This window comes from Sphaerodactylus townsendi, linkage group LG09 (genome assembly GCF_021028975.2).
Source record: "Sphaerodactylus townsendi isolate TG3544 linkage group LG09, MPM_Stown_v2.3, whole genome shotgun sequence".
In the NCBI taxonomy this organism is placed as follows: Eukaryota; Metazoa; Chordata; class Lepidosauria; order Squamata; family Sphaerodactylidae; genus Sphaerodactylus; species Sphaerodactylus townsendi.
Genome location: NC_059433.1, coordinates 15,492,814 through 15,515,089, shown reverse-complemented (window position 1 = coordinate 15,515,089; position 22,276 = coordinate 15,492,814). Strand labels below are relative to the sequence as shown.

Here is a 22,276-nt window from a genome sequence, read left to right as displayed (position 1 = left end):
TAAACCTGTCCAAGCCCTTTTTAAAGCTATCCAGGTTAGTGGCCGTCACCACCTCCTGTGGCAGCATATTCCAAACACCAACCACACGTTGATATGTCTCCTTCTACATTCAGTTTTTACTTGTCATGATTCTATAAGACTTGAGGAGGCCACCATCCTCCTTCTTCCATCTGTTGTCCCTTTTGCCCCCCTTCTCTGGTGGTCAACTTTTTAACCACACGAGACTTTCTAAAAGCAATAAACATGCCCACTTTTAATAAAGGCAGGTGTTGGGGCTTTTATTCCGTGAACCTGAGATGTTCCTGCAGTATACAGTAACCCTTGTCTGTAGATGGCCCTTTTTGAGGGATACTCGACTGTGAATGAATATCAATATCAAAGGAAACAAGCCGGGCGACCAAATAATTTCGTGTGTGTGTAAACAATTTGGAAATTTTCCTGGATTCCATGTGCTCAAGCTCCAGTAAGCAAATTTCCACATCACCCTACCCCTCCCCACTTTAAAACTTTCAACTGTTGTCCATATTCTGTGCCTCGTGGAGCTCGCTCCATCCTCAAAAGTAGAAAAAACTCTGCATCAGCGGAAGGAGAAGACAAAGGAGAGCAAGGTTGAGAGCTTATTTAGCTCTTCTAGATCCCCAAGTGTTTCACAATTTATCAGGGGATCTTCCACAGAGATTTCTCGGTTCCCACCTTGATCGATCTTTTTCGTGCTATTTAAAACCTCTGCTGCAAAGAGCAACTATGCCTTGAACCTCAAGGAAACTGCCTTCTGAGTACTCCCAAGATTTTCCAAAGAAGCATGGCTTCTACTCTCCCCACCCCCAGCTAGTGCAGGACCATCTCCTGCCACGTGCGAGGTGTGTGGCTTTTTCTGTGGCCCAAACTTGCCCGGTTTTGTGTGATTTTTTTTCAGATAACATTGTAGGCCTTTTAGCACAAACTGGCCACACAGTCTATAAGGGCCATGGACTGATCTAATATTGTGGTCGTTTAGTGTTATTTCATGTTTACTGTTTTAAATCTGATTCTGTATTTTCCAACTTACACAAACTGCAGCTAAGAAGACATAAAACTTAAGGGGAAGAAAAGCTGTTTTCGAGTTGACCATGTTGGAGATCAAACTCGGACTTATCACCAGGACCCATTTCCAGTGCAAGAGTGCAGTCAGAAAACACATCAATCAATCATAAAGTTGTCTGAGCATGTGTGTAATTTTTTTGGCATTACTGAGAATCAGAATTTTCTACGAAGAAGTACCATCCACAAGGGAAACTACATGCATCTATATATAGTTCTTCAGGTGTATAAAACAGACAAGTCTTTGATCTATTTGCGCACCTTTGGAAGCCACAACCGGTAGCGGCTTCCTGTAGTGTGTTACACAAGGCAAAATGAATGCATGTATCAGGCATGTATATACATACATGTGTGTGCACTATACTCTGGCCCCTTCCGCAGATGCAGAATAATGAACTTTCAATCCACTTTGCAGCTGGATTTTACTGTGCAGAATAGCAAAATCCACATGCAAACAATTATGAAAGTGGATTGAAAGTGCATTATTCTGCATGTGCGGAAGGGGCCTCTGTTTCACATTAAGATGTTATTTCAGTCAATTGAGGGTCAGCACATGAGAAAACCATAAGCTTCTGCATTAGAATGTAGTTCCGAACCAATAAAAGAATTATTCATTTTTATGCACGGTCTTTGTTTTGTGCATTATTGAACATAGTACTTTGAATCAAGAGCATCTATGTCAAAATGTATCTTTACTTTCAAACGGATGGAGAAAGCAGGTTAGGTAGGCATTAGCACGCAGGTAGAGCATTCTACAACAAAGAAAATCTAGCATGCTTTGTTGTGTGGTGGAGGAGTATACAACCTACTAACATCTTTATGTGCAACGCAGTATAGTAGGTAGAATCCTGACAGTATCGCTTCATGTGCCAGATCCCATTTTTGAAAGACTCCCATGTAAAATAGTACAGAAGTTTTCAGAAGCGTCTTCAAATGTTGACAGTGGCCTAATTTGCCTTATTTTTTCTCCCCCACCCCGAAACCACGGCAAAGACTGTGCAAGGGGTTCACATCTGCACTGGATCCACACAAGTCCATGTCACCGCACTGAGTTTTTTTTATCTTGCCACTTTGAAAAGGCATGCCCCGGCACTCCTCCTTGCAACCTGAACATGCATTTTGTTGTTTTGTGCAGTTTTAAAAGCCTGTCAAAGTCTTCCTCATGGGTCACCTGTTTGTACAGGAATACTTTATTAACCGACTAGCCTTGAGCAACCCTCCGGAGAGGAAGAACACACATTTGCTAAATGAACATTTGAAGAAGCAACAGAGGAGTTTAAAAACGTGACCCTTCTCGAAGTAACAATTGCAACTGGTTGGAAATCTGGATTGGAAGATCTTGGCACAATAGAGATGCTGGGAAGCAGCTGATGACAAAGGGAGTAGGGAATCTACGCCTAGTCATGGAAGGCTGCCTACATCTAGGCTTAACAATGTATAGTACGCCCAGTGACAAACCATCCAGTTGTCCCATTGTACGCTCACAGCAACGTCTGCTGGGAGAACAAAATCAGAGAATATACTATTACGGCCAAACAAATCAATCTTGTAAACACTCCAACATAATGTGAAATGGGAACTTCACTTCTTATGTAAAGCTGAATCGATAATGTTAAAACAAAAACAACTTGAGGATTTAAAAACTGATCATGATTAAGATATAACAGTCTAAACAAGAAGGATGTTTGGGAGTTAATGGATAAGTGACAGTAATGTAAAGATTTCATAACTGTTTCTCTAACAGTATTAGAACGTCATATTGGGGTCTATTATGTAATGTTTAATCCATATAGTTTTCGGTAGAGGTCTTTTCTTTGTAAATCTTATCTATTTTCTAGTATTTTTCTAATTCTGTCCTGAAAATATACTATGAAAATCAATTTTAAATCAATTTATATCTCCTATATATATATAGATGTCTTTTCTTTGTAAATCTTATCTATGTTCTAGTATTTTTCTAATTCTGTCCTGAAAATATACTATGAAAATCAATTTTAAATCAATTTATATCTCCTATATATATATAGATGTCTTTTCTTTGTAAATCTTATCTATTTTCTAGTATTTTTCTAATTCTGTCCTGAAAATATACTATGAAAATCAATTTTAAATCAATTTATATCTCCTATATATATATATATATACAGTGAAGGCTGGAATCCCTTCTCAGGATGGGGAGAGGGGTCCCCCCTTATGAGTCTCCCTGACGGGGTTCCCCTTTTTTCTGAAGACCCCCCCCCCCCCCCGTCGCCATGGTCCCCTCGTTGAGGAAATTTGCCTTCTAAACGATAGCAGCAAAAACCAGCCCCATTAAACCCATCCACGCACCACCCCGTTTCATTAAGGCGGTTTGCAAAACAGTTTCAAGCATTCAATGAAGTTTTTTTTTATAATTAAAAAAAAAAGAAGAAGAAGCTTCTCGGGTGTAAGAAAGTTCGTGCTTGCATCGGGCTCGTGCGCGCGGTTACAAAAACGAGGGCAGAGGCCCGGGCAATTATTATTATTATTTAACTGCACGGGCTTCTGCAGGCGGTGTGCAAACTTGCATGCCCGCCCGTTTTTTTTGTTTAGTTTTGCATGGGGCTGCAAAACGGCAGCTCGATTAAAACCGGGGCAGAAGTATCCTAATCCGCGCAGTCTCTATTCCCCGCCGCCGCCGCGCCCCCCCCCCCCAAAAAAACCCCTCCTGCTTCTCAAAGGGAAAAGCCCGAATCGGGAGGGACTTGCCCAGGAGCTGCGGCTTTCAGCCCCGGGCTCCCTGGGTGGTCGCACTCCGGCGACCCTCTCTCTCTCGATCTGGTTTCCTCTGAGCCCCTCTGAGACTGCCTGGGGCAGCAGCAGGATGGAAATCCCTCTAAAGTGGCAATTCCCCCCCAAAAAAACCCCACCCCACCCCGATTAACCCCCTTTCCTTTTCCCCCCCCCCCCCCATGGCTCCATTCAGTCAGCCACGCGGCCCCCCAATCCCAAGCCCCCCCAATGAACGGACGGCAGCAGCTCCACCCGCCCCCCCGGGGCTGCCTCCTTCCGCCGCGGACCACCCACCCCTCGGGGCAGCCCCGTCCTCCCCGCGCGCCCAGCCGCGGCAGGCTCCCCGCGCGCCCCCTTTTTCGTGAATGAACGGCGAGGTGGGGCCAGAGCGGAGCGTCCCCATTGGCGGAGCCGGGAGGGTTCGCGCCCCCCTCCTCCGTCTCCGCCCCCTTCTGCTGCTGCTGCCGCTGCATTGACTGTGCTTCCCCTGCCCCCGGGACCTCCCCAGCAGCAGCAGCAGCCGCCGCCGGACGCAGCAGCTCCAATTTGCAGCCCTGGCTGCGGAGGGAGGAGGCGCCTTGTGCTTGGCCGGCTTGGCAGGGCTGGCCCGGCGGAGCCAGGGGGCTGGGGGGTGGGCCGGGGCAGGGGTAGGGGGGTGGGGGCTGGACAGGACCAATTAATACGTCAGACACGCCCCGTCATCCCTCCCTTTGCCCTGTAGGATTTCATTTTTGCAAATAATATACATCTGCTTCCCCCCCCCCCCTTTCTGTATTTTTTTTTCCTCCCTGGAGTTGAGGGGGGTCCAGATATATACCTCTATATCTCTATATCTATTTGCATCTGTGTGGCGGAGACTGAATTGAAGCTCAATCTCTGAATGAAACCAGGTTCCTTTTTGGAACTGCATTGCACTGGGGGATAGTGTTCATTAATTAGCCTGGATGAAAAATATTATTTTTCCTTCCTCTGTTGCTTTTTAGCATTTCTTCTCCCCCCCCCCTCCCCCTCGTTTTTCTCTCTCTCTGACTTGGATTGTTCTCTTCCTTGGACTTGATTCTGACTTTTGACACATTCTGTCGGAGATGTCATTCAAACTGGAGGCTGGGAAACGTTTTTGGAAGTCATAGTCATTTTGCAGGATTTGGGGACAACTTGTTTTTTTTTCTCCCCGAAAAAATATTTTGGCAGGAAGGGAGATCACCAAAGAAACCAGCGTTTCAATTATTTTGGAGAAACTGATGCTTTGGATTTTATTTTATTTTATTTCCCTTTAAGGAAACTTAACAGAAAAGCAAATTTCCAATTCAAGTAAGTATTTTCCGCAGGAAATTTACTTTGTGCAACTTTTTGTTTGTTTGGGGTTTTTTTTTTGCTTTTTAAAAAAAAAAGAAATACTGTGGAGTTTTTCAGCTGAACCTGTTTTGCATAAATTTCCATTGGAGGCAGCTCTGCTTAGTAAGTCATGTTCAACTTGAAGGTTTTGGGGCTGAGTGTGTAGCGGTTTCTTCATTCATATCCTAGTTTTTAGCACGTAGGAGGGGGAATGCACCTGATTTTCTGTGTTTTTGGGTTTTTTCCCCTTTTAGATGTATTTCAACACGGCCGAGGGAAGGTTTCTGAAAACAAGGCTTATATTATACATGCATCTTGGAATACAGTATTTGCCGGATTTTAAATCCTGCTTCCGTCGGGGATCACAGACGGAGGAGGAAGCGCAGAGGAGACGGAAATACCTTTGAGACCCCAAAGACTCCCCCACACCTCAACCAATGGAACTGCACAGAATCAAACGACTGGATTATATATAAATACTGGCATTCGGTACTGCTGGCTGCTCTATTTGTGGTGGTGGAGGGGGGGGTAACATTACATTTGCTTCTTCTTCTTCTCTTTTGCTCATTATAAATGATGGCTTATCCTGGAATAAGAGAATACAGTAGCCGGGAGATAGTGCTGAGGTACATCCATTACAAGCTGTCGCAGAGAGGATATGATTGGATTGCCAGTGGAGATGGAGCAGATCTTCTTCCTTCGGTTGCTGGGACCTTTTCGGCGCTTGCACGACCGGCACCTTTGCCTTCTGAACCCCCTGGGCCAGCTGCTAGCGACCCCGGTGTGGTTGACGGGCTGCACCCCGTGCCGCAGATTGTCCACTTGACTTTACGCCAAGCTGGTAATGAGTTTTCACGTCGTTATCAGGGGGACGTCGCCCAGATGTCTGGCCAGCTCCACTTGACCCCGGGCACTGCCAGGAGCAGTTTTGTGGCAGTGGTGGAGGAGCTGTTCCGAGACGGGGTTAATTGGGGAAGGATTGTTGCCTTCTTTGAGTTTGGAGGCATGATGTGCGTGGAGAGCGTCAGTCGGGAGATGTCTCCTCTGGTGGACAATATTGCCGCGTGGATGACGGAGTACCTGAACCGACACCTGCACAATTGGATCCAGGACAACGGAGGTTGGGTACGTGGCCAGATCATTTGTCTCTATGTGTTCCCCCCCCCCCCCCACAAATGTGGCAACTTTACTGGCTTCGAGTCACACTTCACAATGCAGTTGTGTGTGGCTTGCGTGACTAGTGCTTTCCTGGGATGGGCGACATTGGTACACTTTAGTTCCCTACACTTATTCCACACATTCTTATTTTAGCTAATTTGCTTTTGCTGGACAAAATGTGATGAGTTCCTGCCATAGATGATAGTTACGAAGCCTTCTTTGCTGTTAACCTCTTGTAGCAGAACAGAATATCAGCACAGCTGAAGTATTTCTGGTAGAAGAGAACCCACGCTTTGTTCTCCTGTCAGTTTCCCAGACTTTGAATGTCTGCCCGTTGCCATGTCAAGGTGTTCAGGGATGATGTTATCTCATATCCTTTAGGCGTGCTGATATCTGTGGTGAACGGTGCTCTCTCAAGTTACGGCAAAAGCTCGTCTCGACTGAATCAGACCATAATCAGTGATGTCATTAATAGGCTGTGTGAAACTTGGTGATAAAAATGAGGTCACAGTTAAACCGTGAGAGAAGAAAGTAACCACGTGGCACCCAATTCACACTATGTGTGGCCTGTCACTTGGGTGAGCCTGAGGGAAGGTTGTGAGCGTAACGTATTAGAAGTCTTAATACCTGAACCTTGGTAATTGGATGTGAGGACAATCTGACGGTGACATCTGTCACCTCACTGATCTCCAGTGTTGATTCGGGTGATCTGGCTGGCTCTGCAGATGTTCTCTAACTTCCTCACCAACCCATGTGTGTTCCTCCAAAAGCTGCGCACTCAGTGGAAGAGGGTGACCATCCCAGACAGAAGGGGTGGACCATTCTTTGGTCAAGGGTGTATGATAGCTGCACTCCCTTGCTAGAATCTTGGTAAGTTCGAACCCTTGCAAGCGCAGATGGTGGGTATGTGTGTCCAGCAACCTTGGTAGATGTCCTCCGCAACACTTCTGTTGTTTTGGAAAGTGTTCAGCTGTTTAGGATTCCCCTTATCCTCTTTGGCTTCTGTCTGGGTGCCTGCATGCACAGTAATTTTAAATGGCCAAAGTCTATATTGATAAGAAAAGTTTTTACAAGGAAAATGTTTGATGTTTATGGCAGCAAAGAAACTTTTAAGTCTCGTTTAAATATCTCTTAAGTATCTCATTTAAAGTTTTCTAGATCTGTTTGGAAGGAAAGTATGAAATGTGCCCATTGAATCTGCAGAATGTTTCTGTGACTGTTCTTGGGAAATGTGTGAAGTTTACTGTGATCTAGTGTATTTCAAAGAAAGACGACCACTGGTGGTAAAAAAAAGTGGCAAAAAGGATGAACTCTACTATAAGCAAAGAGAGAGCTCCCTTCCCTCGTCTTTAATAGTGAACGTCACTTTTCTTTCTGTCTTGAATAACATCTCTGTGCTTATGTTTATAAGTGGAACTTCTCATCACCTTTTCTCATTGATTCTTAACTAGTGTGTTACCTGTGAGTAACACCGAAGAAACTTCGGGGTATATCCAAGGTAACAACTATAGTGTTGTAGACAAACCAGAACTAAAGAAAAAGTGTAGGATAAGGATGATTTTATACTTCTGAACTCAGAGTATAGGTTTACTTGAACAATGAGCTCTCCGTTCAAAGTTGAAGAATCTTCTTTAAAAGAAGTCCACTGTAATTCAGTGTTGGTTCTCTTGTTTCTCTTGTTGAGTGACAAATGTAATTCTCAATAGATGCTTGCCACTAACCGTATTCAGGGAAAAACATAGATACAGCCTTAAAAAATGGCCTTGACAATATCTTTTATTGGACCACTAGTAGGGTTTTCAAATGTAATTATAGACATGATAGCTGTTGGAGAACACACAAGAATTGGGTCTCCTGGCCTCCTCAATTTCAACCAGTAGCTTCTGATTTGGATATAATGTCCAGCAACGGGTTGCATTTATGTCAAATGAGGGTCAGTACAAACTGTGGTTGGACATTGTTTCCAACTTTCAGGTGTAACAGCAAACTATGGCTTGTGCTAAATCATAACTCACTAGTTGAACATACAAGGGGAGGCAAGGGAATCATGCAAAAAGAGCACATAGCGCTAAGCTTTGACTTAGTAATATGTCTGAGCCATCTCCTTACCAGTGTGGTGTAGTGGTTAAAAGCAGTAGATTCTAATCTGGAGAACCAGGTTTGTTTCCCTGCTCTTCCTCAAGAAACCTTCTGGGTGACCTTGGGCTAGTCACAGTTCTCTCAACTCTCTCAGCCCCACCTACCTCACAAGGTATCTGTTGTGGGGAGTGGAATGGAAGCCAATTGTAAATCGTATTGAGAGAAAAGCGGGATATAAAAACCAATTCTTCTTCTAGAGGGCAGCGCTCTCCTTATTGCTAAAACCAGTTTTACTTTTTACCCCAAACACCTCATTTGATAAAAATGATTGGGATTCAGTGCCAGAGAACCTGACCAAAAGGCCCAGTTGCATTCCCAGATATCTCTCGTTGAAATATCTCAAGGAGCAAGGTGTTGAGACCCTGTGAGCCAGAGTGGGCAACACTGAGCTAGAGGGGCGGGTGGTGTGACTCAGAAGGCAGCTTTATATAAAAGGTATAATGAGAACCAATTGGGATCCTATCAGTTTTGTTTTGGGCCTGCATGGCATCTGTCTTTAAATCTCACTTGATGTTGTAGGACCCAACTGTGTTTATGTAAGGACCGTACCATCACCTAGTCCTAAATATTGCTCCCTTGTAGAACAATACTGCAGTAAGCAAATGGAACACGTTTGTTTTGCATGGTGCTTCCCATGACATTGAGTAAAATGCTGACAGGGTTATTAAAACTAGGAGAGAATTGCACTGCACTGAGAATTAAAATTTGGACATGTTTTAGATCTCTGGGCTGGTTCACATGTGCAGGTCAAGTGATGATTTGTACATCTGGATAGGTCAGTGCTGATACAACAATACAGAACTTTCTCCCATTATCCTAACCCTTTTCAGCAAAGAGAGTTTACACGTTTTGTCATTGAGGTATTTAAGTGCCTCTGTGAATCTGGCCCTGATGACCAAATTTGTTTTGAAATCGCATATATGTCGGTTGTGCAATATAAAGCTGAGATATTTTGCAACAAGGAGCATTCCTTAAAATAAAGATACCCAGAAATGCTGTATTCCACATGCCCTTTCGCCTAGACATCCAGCGTGCTCTCTTTAATTCTTCCCTCTTCCCCAGATGAGCTGTTATTCACTGGAGGAAAGAGAAACATATCACTTTCTTTCTAGGTGGCAAATGAAATCACAAATGACTTGCATTCAGATAACAATGCCACAGTAGTGTGTTGGTAAACAAGACATTAATCAGAGTAGAAACTTAATGAGGACCAGGTCACTTTTAGAAGACGTTAATAATAAATAGGCTTCTTTGCCTTCAGTGCATGTTTTCCAATCAGACTATTTGATTTTAATTTCCAAAGTCTTCCCCGTTTCCCCCCCTTCAGAGAGTGATTTTCTTTTTAAGCGATGAAGGCAGTCCTCCTTCCATTTATGACTTAAGAATCTGAGTTTGGAAGATATGGAATGTGATTACCTTTGGGCAAAAGCCATATTTTTCTTGGAGACACATTCTTTTGCAACCCAAGTGCTGAGATGCGGTGTGTGTTGCTAATCGGCAGTGCACAGAGTGTGGCTCTTTGTAGCCCAGCATGTGGTTCTTTCAGAGCATTTGAGGTGTTCCAAAGAGAAATTAAATTTAAAAGCCAACACCAGAGGAACGCAGAATTGCATTTAAGCCTAAACTGACCTGACTGTGCTTGAATTAGTAGCCGACAGAGAAATAAAACTTGTTTTTTCTTGCATAATATAGCTTTAAAAATGTGGAAAGAATTCAGACGATCGTGAACATATGCCCACTGAGCGATTATGCACTTGGCTAATCTCACTGGTTTCAGTTATCATTATGTTATTCTTTCTGTAGCACTTTTCAAAGTGATTTCTAGTTCCTGATAGCTCACAACAATATTGTAATGTAAATTAGATCCCTTAGTCCAGGGGTGGCCAACCTATGGTGCTCCAGATGTTAATGGACTAATTGGCCATGCTGGCAAGGGCTGATGGGAATTGTAGTCCATGAACATCTGGAGCGCTATAGATTGACCACCCCTGCCTGAGTCTATACTTTGTGCAAACAATGTGGACCATCTTGGACTATCTTCTTTTGATAAGTTCTATCTTTATAGTAGACTTCAAAATTATATCAAGCTTATAGTAGACTTCAAAATTATATGAAGGTTTGGGCAAGTTTATAGGCTTGCCCAGAACAATCCTTGGAATTGTAGTTTGGTGAGAGTCCTTGAGAACTGTTTACAGGAGTTCCTTAGGTCTTCTCAAAGGGCTACAGTTTCCTAGGTAGAAAGAACTGCTTCTTAAGACTTTTGAATATATAAGAACATAAGAATGTGAGAAAGGCTGTGCTGGATCAGACCAAAACCCATCAAGTCCAGCTGTCTGCTCACACAGTGGCCAAAAAGGTGCTTGGGGGAAACACACAAGTGAGATGGCCGCAGCAGCATTTTCCTGCCGGTTTCCTGCCTGTGTTCTACAGAACCCCTCTGATACTGGAGAGAAGTATCCATTTTGGCTAGTAGCCATGGATAGGTCTATCCTCTATGAACATGTCCTTCCACCTCCTAAATCCTTCCAAGTTGGTGGCCATTACCACATCCTGGGGCAGGTAGTAATGTCTTCTCCACTCGTGAATGTCTTATCTACATAAAGCCAAGGGTGGAGCAATAGTTTTGTGGTACTGTTTGAACATAGGAGACTTGCGCTCAAATTCCTAGCAGTTGGCAACATTTTTGGGGGGGTGTGGGTTGAGTTTGAACACACTGATCAAATGAAAGGGAAAAGAACATATTCCTTCCCTCACCCATAAACTTTTGGGGTGACTCATCTTGATGAGGCTTGGCTTGTTTTTATTGGCTTAATCTTTATTGGCCTGGTCTGTTTTATTGTTTGTTTTATTTTAGTTGTGAATCACCTTGAGAAGGCCTATAAAGGCAGCATACAAATTTTCGAAGTAAGCACATGGGCTGAAGGAGATTGCCAGCCCTTGTGTGCCACGCATGGCCCTAGGACAGTGATGGCAAACCTTTTCGAGACCTAGTGCCCAAATTGCAACCCAAAACCCACTTATTTATCGCAAAGTGCCAACACGGCAATTTAACCTGAATATCCCTCTCGAGCAGGGGCCAGCCTGCTGTAGCCTCCAGCGAGTCCCACATGCGCTGCTCTGCACCTCTCTAGCATCTTTGCTGCCTCTGCTCACCCCCCCCCCCGCCCCCTGGCAGCAGCCACCTGGAGCACAGGCACCAGGCCCGCCAGCCGAGTCCTTCCTGCTCACTGAGGTGCACTCACGTCAAGTCCAGCAGCCCAGGCCAGTCTAAATATGTGTGTGTGTGGGGGGGCAATTTCCTCCCCACATGACAAACTCTGTGCACGCGTGCCCACAGAGAGGGCTCTGAGTGCCACCTCTGGCACCCATGCCATAGGTTCGCCACCACTGCCCTAGGATCTTCGTATGATCTCTACTGTGCCCAGAGCTGGAACTGCTGATTTTCGGGACTCAAGAGAGAAGGATAAATGTAAATACACAAAAACATGGTGTTATTGTTTGGAGGTTAAGATTACCAGTCTTGATATCTCACAATGCTGAAGTTCATGTCCGCTTTGCTAAACAATGTTTAATATAAAACAGGAGTTGGTTGGGAATCTGAAATTATATCCCAATCTCCGAACTTGTGATCGCTTCAAGCAAACCAATCCTTGCAGTGTGGCCAGTTTATTCTGTTGTAACACAAACATGCTGATTCAGCAGAAGGGTCATAAAGACCTAATGCACAACTGTGAAAAAAATTAGTAGATGAACCAGAAGCATTTTTCAGCAGTTTAACTCCAGTCGTCAGATATTCCAGTTTAGTGGACATGATTTGCATCAGCTGTGAAACCAAGCCCTGTCGCTGGGTAAATTCCCTGTGAAGAATTGTCTTAGCTATTGTATAAACTTCTCCATTCTTCATTGTCCTGCTGTCTTGAATAAAATAACAAGGAAAAAAATAAATGCGTCTGGGGGAAGGAAAAGCTGGCTCTGGTTTGCCCCAGGATAATTTTGATTATCAGAATCTTGTGGGCAAATCCAAAAGGGCATTAGACCGTGTTCTAATAAAGAAATACTTTCTGACCAGTGTTGGTTTGCAGGATTGTATTTTACAACAATAATCTTAGGGTGCTGAAGATCCCCTGCAGTTTCTGTTTGTTAATACACAACTTTTCAACTACTGTTTACCTTACACAGGAACTGGGTGCTCCAAATTGGGCTGGAAAGAATTCTAATGAACGGCTTGTACCTACTTTCAAAGCAAAAGGCTCCTTCCTTCCTTCCTTCCTTCCTTCCTTCCTTCCTTCCTTCCTTCCTTCCTTCCTTCCTTCCTTCCTTCCTTCCTTCCTTCCTTCCTTCCTTCCTTCCTTCCTTCCTTCCCTCCCTCCTTCCTCCCTCCCTCCTTCCTTCCTTCCTTCCTTCCTTCTTTCCTTCCTTCCTTCCTTCCTCCCTCCCTCCCTCCTTCCTTCCTTCCTTCCTTCCCTCCTTCCCTCCCTCCTTCCTTCCTTCCTTCTTTCCTTCCCTTCCCTTCCGTTCCCTTCCCTCCCTCCTTCCCTCCCTCCTTCCCTCCCTCCCTCCTTCCTTCCTTCCCTCCTTTCCTCCCTCCCTCCCTCCTTCCCTCCTTCCTTCCCTCCCTCCCTCCTTCCTTCCTTCTTTCCTTCCCTTCCCTTCCCTCCCTTCCCTTCCCTTCCCTCCCCTCCCCTCCCCTCCCTCCTTCCCTCCTTCCCTCCCTCCTTCCTTCCTTCCCTCCCTCCTTCCTTCTTTCCTTCCCTTCCCTCCCTCCTTCCCTCCTTCCCTCCCTCCCTCCCTCCCTCCTTCCTTCCCTCCTTCCCTCCCTCCCTCCCTCCCTCCCTCCCTCCCTCCCTCCCTCCCTCCCTCCCTCCCTCCTTCCTTCCTTCCTTCCTTCCTTCCTTCCTTCCTTCCTTCCTTCCTTCCTTCCTTCCTTCCTTCCTTCCTTCCTTCCTTCCTTCCTTCCTTCCTTCCTTCCTTCCTTCCTTCCTTCCTTCCTTCCTTGCACTCTCTCTTTCTCTTCTTCTTAGGAACCTCTGATGCAATTTGAAATCTGATTGGCACTGATTACCATGTAATCCAGTTAAGTCAACGCCTCTTCATCTCCATCATTAGAAAGCAGCAAAACTGCAGGCAGACTTAAAGCTTTCCCATCATGGCCTAAACATATTTATCTCCCCCTCTCTGTGGCAGTGTCTGTTTTGCATCCAACCTGATGAAGAGTTCTAGGGACCTCAAAAGCTTGCATTGACTATTTTGAGTGGTCATAAGAAAAAAAAAAGTATTGCATCACTGTTGGTTTGGGGCTATTTCCCCCCAGGGATCAATTCAACTACCTACAACTTCGTCAGTTTTCCTAGAGCTAGCGTGAACAAAATTCTAAACCTTTTCATATTTTTTGGTACACACTTGTGTGGCTTGCCCATAGGAAGCCAATGCTATTCTAGCATCAACTTATTTCCATCTGATCACTTCTAGAGAAATGCTGTATGTAGGTTTGTGTCTTGAGGAAAGCATGGCCCTCCTGAGTAAGTACTGGTTCATCATAGTTACTTCTATGTATTGTCGAAGGCTTTCAGGGCCAGATTCAAATGGTTGTGGTGGGTTTTCCGGGCTGCGTGGCTATGGTCTGGTGGATCTTGTTCCTAACGTTTCGCCTGCATCTGTGGCTGGCATCTTCAGAGGTGTATCACAGAGGGAAGTCTGTTGCACACAGTGTCTAAACTTTCCCTTCTCGCTAGACACAGGGTGTAACAGACTTCCCTCTGTGATACACCTCTGAAGATGCCAGCCACAAATCTGGAAATAGCATTAGAATAGATACAGTGAAAACCCACCAGAACCAATAGTTGCTTCTGTTTGTAGAACTTTAAGTGGAGTGTACTTAATGCTGTACTAGATGCTCAGGTTTCCCTTTCTGGCCCAGGACTCTCTGTTATACCTCAACAGGGTATAATGCCGTAGGATCAGGGGTGGGATCCAGCAGTTTCTCACCAGTTCCCGAGAGTGGGTTACTAATTATTTGTGTGTGTGTGCGAGAGGGTTACTAATTGGGTCAGCTTTTCAATCTCCCACGCCCTGCGCTTCCCCGAGGCATACTGCCTTTGAACGTGAAAGGTTCCACATAGCAATTCATTAATAATGTAACACCCTGAACTGGGTTAATCCCTTTCAGGTACTGCAATTCATTGATTCTCAGCCTTTTGTACCTTTTATCTGACCAGTCTCTATCAAAGAACCTGTGTGTTTCACCATTGGTGTGTTCAGATTTGTGAGTTGGGGCATTTTCTATAATGTGATGATGATTTAGATATGACCTGGAGCAAAAAAAAAATTGGGGTCGTGGTGGGGTGGCTGCCCATGGTGGGGGGGCATCCAACTCAGGTTTTGCCCAGGGCTCAGGTTTGCCTAGGTACGCCTTTGCCCCCTTTGCTGAGGGGGGGCTGGCGAGGGAACCTGTTACTAAAATTTTTGGATCCCACCATTGGTCCACCCTCTGAGGCACCCACTTTCCCCGGGGGAACCGAGCTCTGCAGACTGGAGATCAGCTATCATTCGGGCTGGCCCTGACGGCTGGCATCCTTAAATATATTTGTCTCTGTAATCTGTAGCAACCGACTTGCACATTTTGGCTAGTCTTACGAGCGTGACTGTCAGAATGCCCGTTTTAAAAAGAAACATAATTCCTTTTGATTTTAAATATGTCATGGGTGCCTGTGAGGAAGAGCCAGGAGAGAGAAACTCTTGTGATAAAATGCCTTTTCAGAGTCCACATGCTGATCCTGCTGACTCGGTTGGGTCTGTTTTTCCATGCTTTTATTCTGCTGTTGCTAAACCGTAGTCCTCTTTTGTTCCAGTTGACTGGTTGCCTAATATGTTCTCCAACTCTTTTTTTTTCGGTTGTTGTGCTTTCTAGTTACTGACGCAGTTCCAGCTTTCTAAATGTCAGTGGTCACAGAACACTACAGGCCCTTCAGAAAAGGCAGCCGCAACGTAAATCTGTTCCACCCCTCCTTCTCTTTTTAGACCATCGCTAGGTAGCACAGAGATGTATGCAAAATGTGTGGGAGTCTTGTGTCGGGAGGTTCCTGTTTGGCCAGCAGGCTCGCTGTCTTATCCCTGTACCTGAAGTTCAGCCGCACTGAGACGCAGTTGAAAGCATGTCAGTGGTTTGAAAAACAAAAACAAAGCAGAAACCAACAGAGATGTCTTTGTTACAGTAAAGGTTTGGAATTTGTTTCAGAGAGGCATTGTGTTTGAAATTTGAAGGTTTGGCTAGGTTACCCAGTGGCACCTTTTCCACAAGGTCTGGCTCAGTTTATTGAGTTTGATGGGAACATTTCAGCTTATAGTGGTCACTGGATGATAGCCATGGAATGCTAACTTGTTAGCCGTACCTTCAACTCCCACACAGTGCCACAGATAAGGAATAATTCGGCATTGGGAGGTAACTAGAAGTGTGCTTACATAATGCTGACACGTTACAGAGAAGACTTAAATAGGAGGTCTGATTTCAGAAGGCCTTAAAAAAGAAAGCCAGCAGGGGGAAAAGGGGGATTTTTGAGGGGGAATTTGTGTTTGAATTTGAATTCACCTCAGTCATCAAAAAAACCAAACAAAAGCACATTCTCTAATAGTAAGTTCAAACTGCCAATGCTTGGCCAGGCCAAAAAACAACAACACCTGTCTTAGGCTGATTCCGCATGGGTCAAAAACAGCAGTGTGGAAACAGTGTGAAAATGGTACAAAAGGGTGTAAAACGGTGTAAAAGGGTTTATACTGTTTTCACACCGTTTTCACACCGCTGTTTTTGGCCCATGCGGAATCAGCCTTACTGAAGAAGAAAGTATTTTATTTTCTGTGGAAACAGGGCACACTTTCTTTTACAAAATAATCACGTCTGGGTTGATGATTTTAAGCTAACCGGTACTTTGAGGGAGGCACAAGAGATTGGCCAAAGCAGGCGCAACCAGGCTTTAAGACGTCTTCCGTTTCTTTCTGCACATTTTCATCACTGGCTGCTTCTCGGTTTACCAAAGAAAACATGGATGGTACATTTTATTTGATTTTTTGTGAGCTCTGAACTAAGCTGTTAACACCTCTTCCTTTCCTCACAGAGGGGAGTTTACGCTTCACTTGCTCGCTGGATGTAGCAAACGCTGGTTCTGGGGTCTGATGATCAAATAGTAATATATACCATAACTGTGAGAAGGGAGCTGAACTTACTGGCAGTTCAGCCTACGCAATTTCTGGGACCGTGTTTTTCATTCCATGTATTAACAATGCGACGGATGAAGGTGTTTGGTGTTATAAATCTCCTGCTCCGACCAGACTAGCATTTAGGAATACTTGGCGCATGCAAATGTTGGGGAGGGTTGAAGGGATTTTACTGTTCTCCAGGTTGTTCTCCAGGAGCAGCAGTGGCGTAGGAGGTTAAGAGCTCGTGTATCTAATCTGGAGGAACCGGGTTTGATTCCCAGCTCTGCCGCCTGAGCTGTGGAGGCTTATCTGGGGAATTCAGATTAGCCTGGGCACTCCCACACATGCCAGCTGGGTGACCTTGGGCTAGTCACAGCTCTTCTGAGCTCTCTCAGCCCCACCTACCTCACAGGGTGTTTGTTGTGAGGGGGGAAGGGCAAGGAGATTGTAAGCCCCTTTGAGTCCCCTGCAGGAGAGAAAGGGGGGATGTAAATCCAAACTCTCTTCTTCTTCTTCTTCTTCTTCTTCTTCTTCTTCTTCTTCTTCTTCTTCTTCTTCTTCTTCTTCTTCTTCTTCTTCTTCTTCTTCTTGTTTGCTTTCATTAATAATCTTTTTTTAAAAAAATATTGGCTCCTAAAGGCACACAGATTTGGCAGTTTGGGGGTTTTGTTGTTTGTTTTCGCAACGGCTCCCGCAAATTCCTGTCTCCTGCTCAGTTGGTGTGGTTTTGGGGTTGAAGATGGTCAGTGGCATTTATGGAGACAGTTTGTTTTCAGTAGGACCTTTTCTAATATTTCTGCAGCTTTGGAGAGGCTGAACAGCCTAAGATTGACAATTTTATACGAACAGGGATCCAGCAGGTTCTCACAGGTTCCCGAGAGTAGGTTACTAATTGTTTGTGTGTGCCGAGAGGGGGTTACTAATTGGTGATTTTGCCACTTGATTTTTGCCTTAGTGACACCCCTCCTCTCAGCAGTAGCGCGCAGAACTTGAAGCAGTCTAGCAGGAGGTGCACCGGCGTGCGTGGCAGCCTGTGCCTGCGTGCATTCGTTTCCCGCCCAAGGACCAGCACAGCAGCTGCGTCCTTGCCACAGCCCCGCCCCTGAAATGCCCCGCCCTGCCCCCATCGTGCCCCGCCCAACCCCATTGGCGCTACGCCACAGTTTGAATCCCACCACCATGGGAACCTGTTACTAAAATTTTTGGATCCCACCATTGATGAACACAATTGGACTTCACTGAGTCACTGACGGGATGCCCAGTGCAAAGTGGGGGAGTAGAGTGGCAGCTGGGGAAGGCACCACTGCACTTCCTCCAAAGAGCCAATCGGTGGCGCTGGTACCAGGGGAGAAGGAGAAACTTCTTTCCCTCCTAGGAAAGCCCGTAGTGGAACATGACTTAGACCACCTTTTTGGGTGGCATAAAGGGGTGTTCCTGGTCCAAAAGCCCTTTGGGAGCCCCCAGAACACCCCCTCCATGCTGGTGGAGGCTGTTGTGGTGGAAGCCCACTGCCACAGGACTAGACTTTGGGTTTGGCAGCTGCCACGTCCAACCATTAAGGTAAGGAGCAGCAGTGGCATAGTGGTTAAGAGCAGGTGCGCTCTAATCTGGAGGAACTGGGTTTGATTCCCCGCTCTGCCGCTTGAGTTCTGGAGGCTCCTCTGGGGAATTCAGATTAGCCTTTGCACTACAACACACACCAGCTGGGTGACCTTGGGCTAGTCACAGTTCTTCTGAGCTCTTTCAGGCCCACCTACCTCACAGGGTGTTTGTTGTGGGGGGGGGGGGAGAAGGGAAAAGAGATTGTCAGTCCCTTTGAGTCTCCTTACAGGAGAGAAAGGGGGATGTACATTCAACTCTTCTTCTAAGCGTGCTAGCATCTGTGCCTGTTCGGGCATTGTAACCCATCTGCCGCTTCCAGAGATTTGAACAGAGGTAGTTTGACGTTGCCTTCCTCTGTGTAGCAACCCAACGTCTCCTCTGGTGGTCTCCTATCCAATTGCTAACCAGGGCCAATCTTGCTTAGCAGCCAAGATCTGACAAGACTGCGCTAGCCTGGCCCAGTGAAAGATCATGGGATACATGATATGAAATTACCGGCACATTCAGAATATTACACAGTTTCCAAGGAAAAACTTCCCTAGGTTAGTTTCGTACTAGTTTATGCTCAGGTCAGGACTGTGGGATGTGCCTGGGGGGTGGCTAAACCTTCCTCCCGCATCAATTTCCCCATGTGAAATGGGCCTAGTGCCGTGGTGGCGAACCTTTGGCACTCCAGATGTTATAGACTACAATTCCCATCAGCCCCTGCCAGCATTGCAAATTGGCCATGCTGGCAGGGGCTGATGGGAATTGTAGTCCATAACATCTGGAGTGCCAAAGGTTCGCCATCACTGGCCTAGTGAGTACAGCTGGCACTTGCTTAACGGGGCAAATAGCAACTCTCAGTGACCATTTGAAGTTGGAAAAATGGCATTTGGGGAAGGCTGTCCTCTCCTCACATGCCATGACCTGGATACAGTTTGGGCTTATATGCACCTAGGAGGCACACAACTCCTGGAAAACATCAGTTGACCCAATCTAGGGTGAACCTGAGAAAAGTGCAACGAATAGTTAGAACCGAGGGTGTTCCCATTGGCAGAAATCACTATATAGGGCTGATCTGTATGTCAAAAATGTATTGGAGAATTAAAAATATATGTTCCCGTTCTCCATGACATTAAATAAAGATCCGATGTCATTAGTAAGCAGAATTTTGTTGGGGTTGTGCTGTCAAGTCGTTTCCAGCTTACGACAACCCAATGAAATAATGACCTCCAAAATGTGCTATCATTAACAGCCTTGCTCAGTGGTGGGATCCAAAAATTTTAGTAACAGGTTCCCATGGTGGTGGGATTCAAACTGTATGCTGGCCAATGGGGCGTGGGTGGGGGACACGACAGAGGCGTGGCACAGGCATTGAGGGGCATGTGGCATTTCTGGTAGGGGGGGGGGCTGGCAAGGGGCCTTAACGCGAGTCGCCCAGTCCTTAGGCGGAGAGGAAGCGAGGCTCTGCACTTAGAGGGTGCAGGTTGCCCTGCGCTATTCGGTGCACCTCCTGCTAGACTGCTTCAAGTTCTCGCCACTACTGCTGAGAGGAGGGGCGTAACTAAGGCAAAAATCACGTGGCAAAATCACCGATTAGCAACTCCCTCTCGGCACACACAAATAATTAGTAATCTACTCTCGGGTACCTGTGAGAACCTGCTGGATCCCACCTCTGGCCTTGCTCAGTTCTTGCAAACTGGGGGCTGAGGCTTCCTTTATTGAATCAATCCATCTCATTTCTGGTCTCCCTCTTTTTGTGCTGTCTTCAATTTTTCTTGGCATTGTTTTCGTTTCCAGTGACTCTTATCCTCTCATAATGTGAACAAAGCAAGGTAGCTTCAGTTTAGTTATTTTAATTTCTAGGGAGAGTATGACATGATAGTTGTTAGAATTTCTTGAAATATGCGGAAAGACTTAAAAACATAAAAATAGGAGCGATGTATAAAATTTAATCTGAAAACCTGAAATGGTACTTACAGGTTTCCTTTGTTAAAATAAGAGAGTAACTGTAGCTTAAGGCTATAATTACTAACAGTAATACATCCCTTGAATGCGTTTGGATTTGATATGATTGACCGACATGATAACTGAAATAAGTTTAAGAGGGTTACCTTAAAGTACATTTGCTTAGGAGTGAGCTTTCTGGAATTAAATGAGATTATTTTCTGAGAAAATATTCGTCGGATCAGGTTGTAGAGATCTGAAGGTAAAACTAAATTCTGGTTTGACAAATGATACATAGTTGTGGATCCAATCAGCTTTTCCACTGGTGGAAAAAGGAAACAGGTTTCCTCTTCGACCACCCAAAAGGCTAGGGATCATGGGAATTTCCTGGACAAAAGCCATATCAGATGAGTGCTGCAATAAGGAGGGGAATTAGAGGAGATTGAGTGGAAAAGTTTATTGAACACAACCCAGTAATTCTCCTCTTTTCCCCCCCTGGGAATATTTGCTGTCCTACCTCATTGAGTTAGGAAATTGTTGAGAATTCGTTCTCTTTCCACGTGGGAGGGGGCATACAAGATGGTCCTTTGCCTATCAGTTGTTCTAGTCCAGGGGTCTCTGGCCATGCTGGCAGGGGCTGATGGGAACTGTAGTCCATGAACATCCGGAGAGCCGCAGGTTGCAGACCCCTGTTCTAGTCTGTGCCTTCATAATGCTGATTTACCCTCCCCCTAATTTAAATGTCACCTCAACACTTGCTATACATTATTGCTGAGCCCTCCACTGCTGGGTGCTCCCCTCCTTCTTAGTTTTTCTGCAGACGTGGGGTGGATGCTGCCTCATGCCTCATTTCCCAAGAGTCTTCAGCTGCTTTAAAGGGAAAAAAAGAGTTTCCAGGTTGGCATCCTTAACAGAAATATTTAGAAATCTGTCTGCTCGATTCCTAATAAACTGTTAAGTCTCAAATTGCTGAAGTCAAATGCTGTCTATGAAAAGTTTATTTGAGGAAAGCAAACTCTTCAGCTGCTGCTGTGGAGATATCCCCTTATATTGCCACGAAGGAGGAGGATAGAGACTTACTTTTGAAAAAAATGAAAACTTAAAGGCAGAAAAATGTTTGAGGAAATCAGGGAATAAACCAAAATAGTATGGATCCAAAACCAACCAAAAAATACCCTTGCGGAAAAAGCCCTTTAATGGAAAAGATTTTTGTTCTCAGTTGGCTGACTTGTGCAGTAACTCAGCATGCTTACCATGTAAAGGACTTTGAACCGACAGTGTTTTCTTTTTGAAAAGTACCTTGCTATTAATGGCAGAAACTTTAGTTCTTACAAAGGAAATGGAATTTTTTAGGATTTTTATTGCCTGCCTGCAAAGTAGCTACTGCCAGGGGTTGGGCTACCTCCAAGAGTAAGTTACAAAACCCTTACATGAGAGTCAGCAAAATGAACTTCATTTCATAGGGTTTCCCCTTCACTGTTGTTATTCAAACAAGTTAGTTACTTATTAGTCTTCACTGGGCTGTTTTGCAAATTACAGGAATGTCAGTTTTAAATTAATTGCTTCTGGATAAGTCTGGGGCATGGTTTAAAAAACTGTTGTTGTCGTCACCTGCTCAGAATTCTAGGGATGAATCCGATTGAGGGTCAAAATGAAAACAGAAATAAGTAACAGAGTGAAAAACCTGAAGAGACATTAGTTTTGTTCTGTAACAAGGGAAAAAACACATCTGAAATGAATTGCTCATTTAGTTCATTTATCGTCACACCAAATCCCCCTATATAGAATGACTCCTTAGGGTACCAGGTTTTTAGTTTTCCCCACAACCTGTTATGAAACCAGAAGTCTGATGGAAATTTACACACACACACACACACACACACACACACCCCGTATACCAGCTGGTTCTGCCTTTCAAATCTTTTTTGGTTGTGTGTGTAGAATGACTCCTTAGGGTCACCAGGTTTTTTAGTTTTCCCACAACCTGTTATAGAAATATTCAAGTCCTGATGGGAAATTTACACACACACACACACACACACCCCGTATACCAGCTGGTTCTGCCTTTCAAATCTTTTTTGGTTGTGTGTGT

General features: G+C 45.1%; 1 protein-coding gene across 1 annotated transcript in view; it reads left to right on the top strand.

The window, feature by feature from the left end:
• Positions 1 to 4,402: 4,402 nt before the first annotated feature.
• Positions 4,403 to 22,276, top strand: part of BCL2 (BCL2 apoptosis regulator) — a 196,524-nt gene continuing 178,650 nt past the window's right edge. The window contains exons 1-2 of the mRNA XM_048507961.1: positions 4,403 to 5,142; positions 5,421 to 6,291. Of these exons, the coding sequence (XP_048363918.1) occupies positions 5,740 to 6,291 (552 nt within the window). The 5' untranslated portion in view covers positions 4,403 to 5,142; positions 5,421 to 5,739. The remainder of the gene's footprint in view (positions 5,143 to 5,420; positions 6,292 to 22,276) is intronic.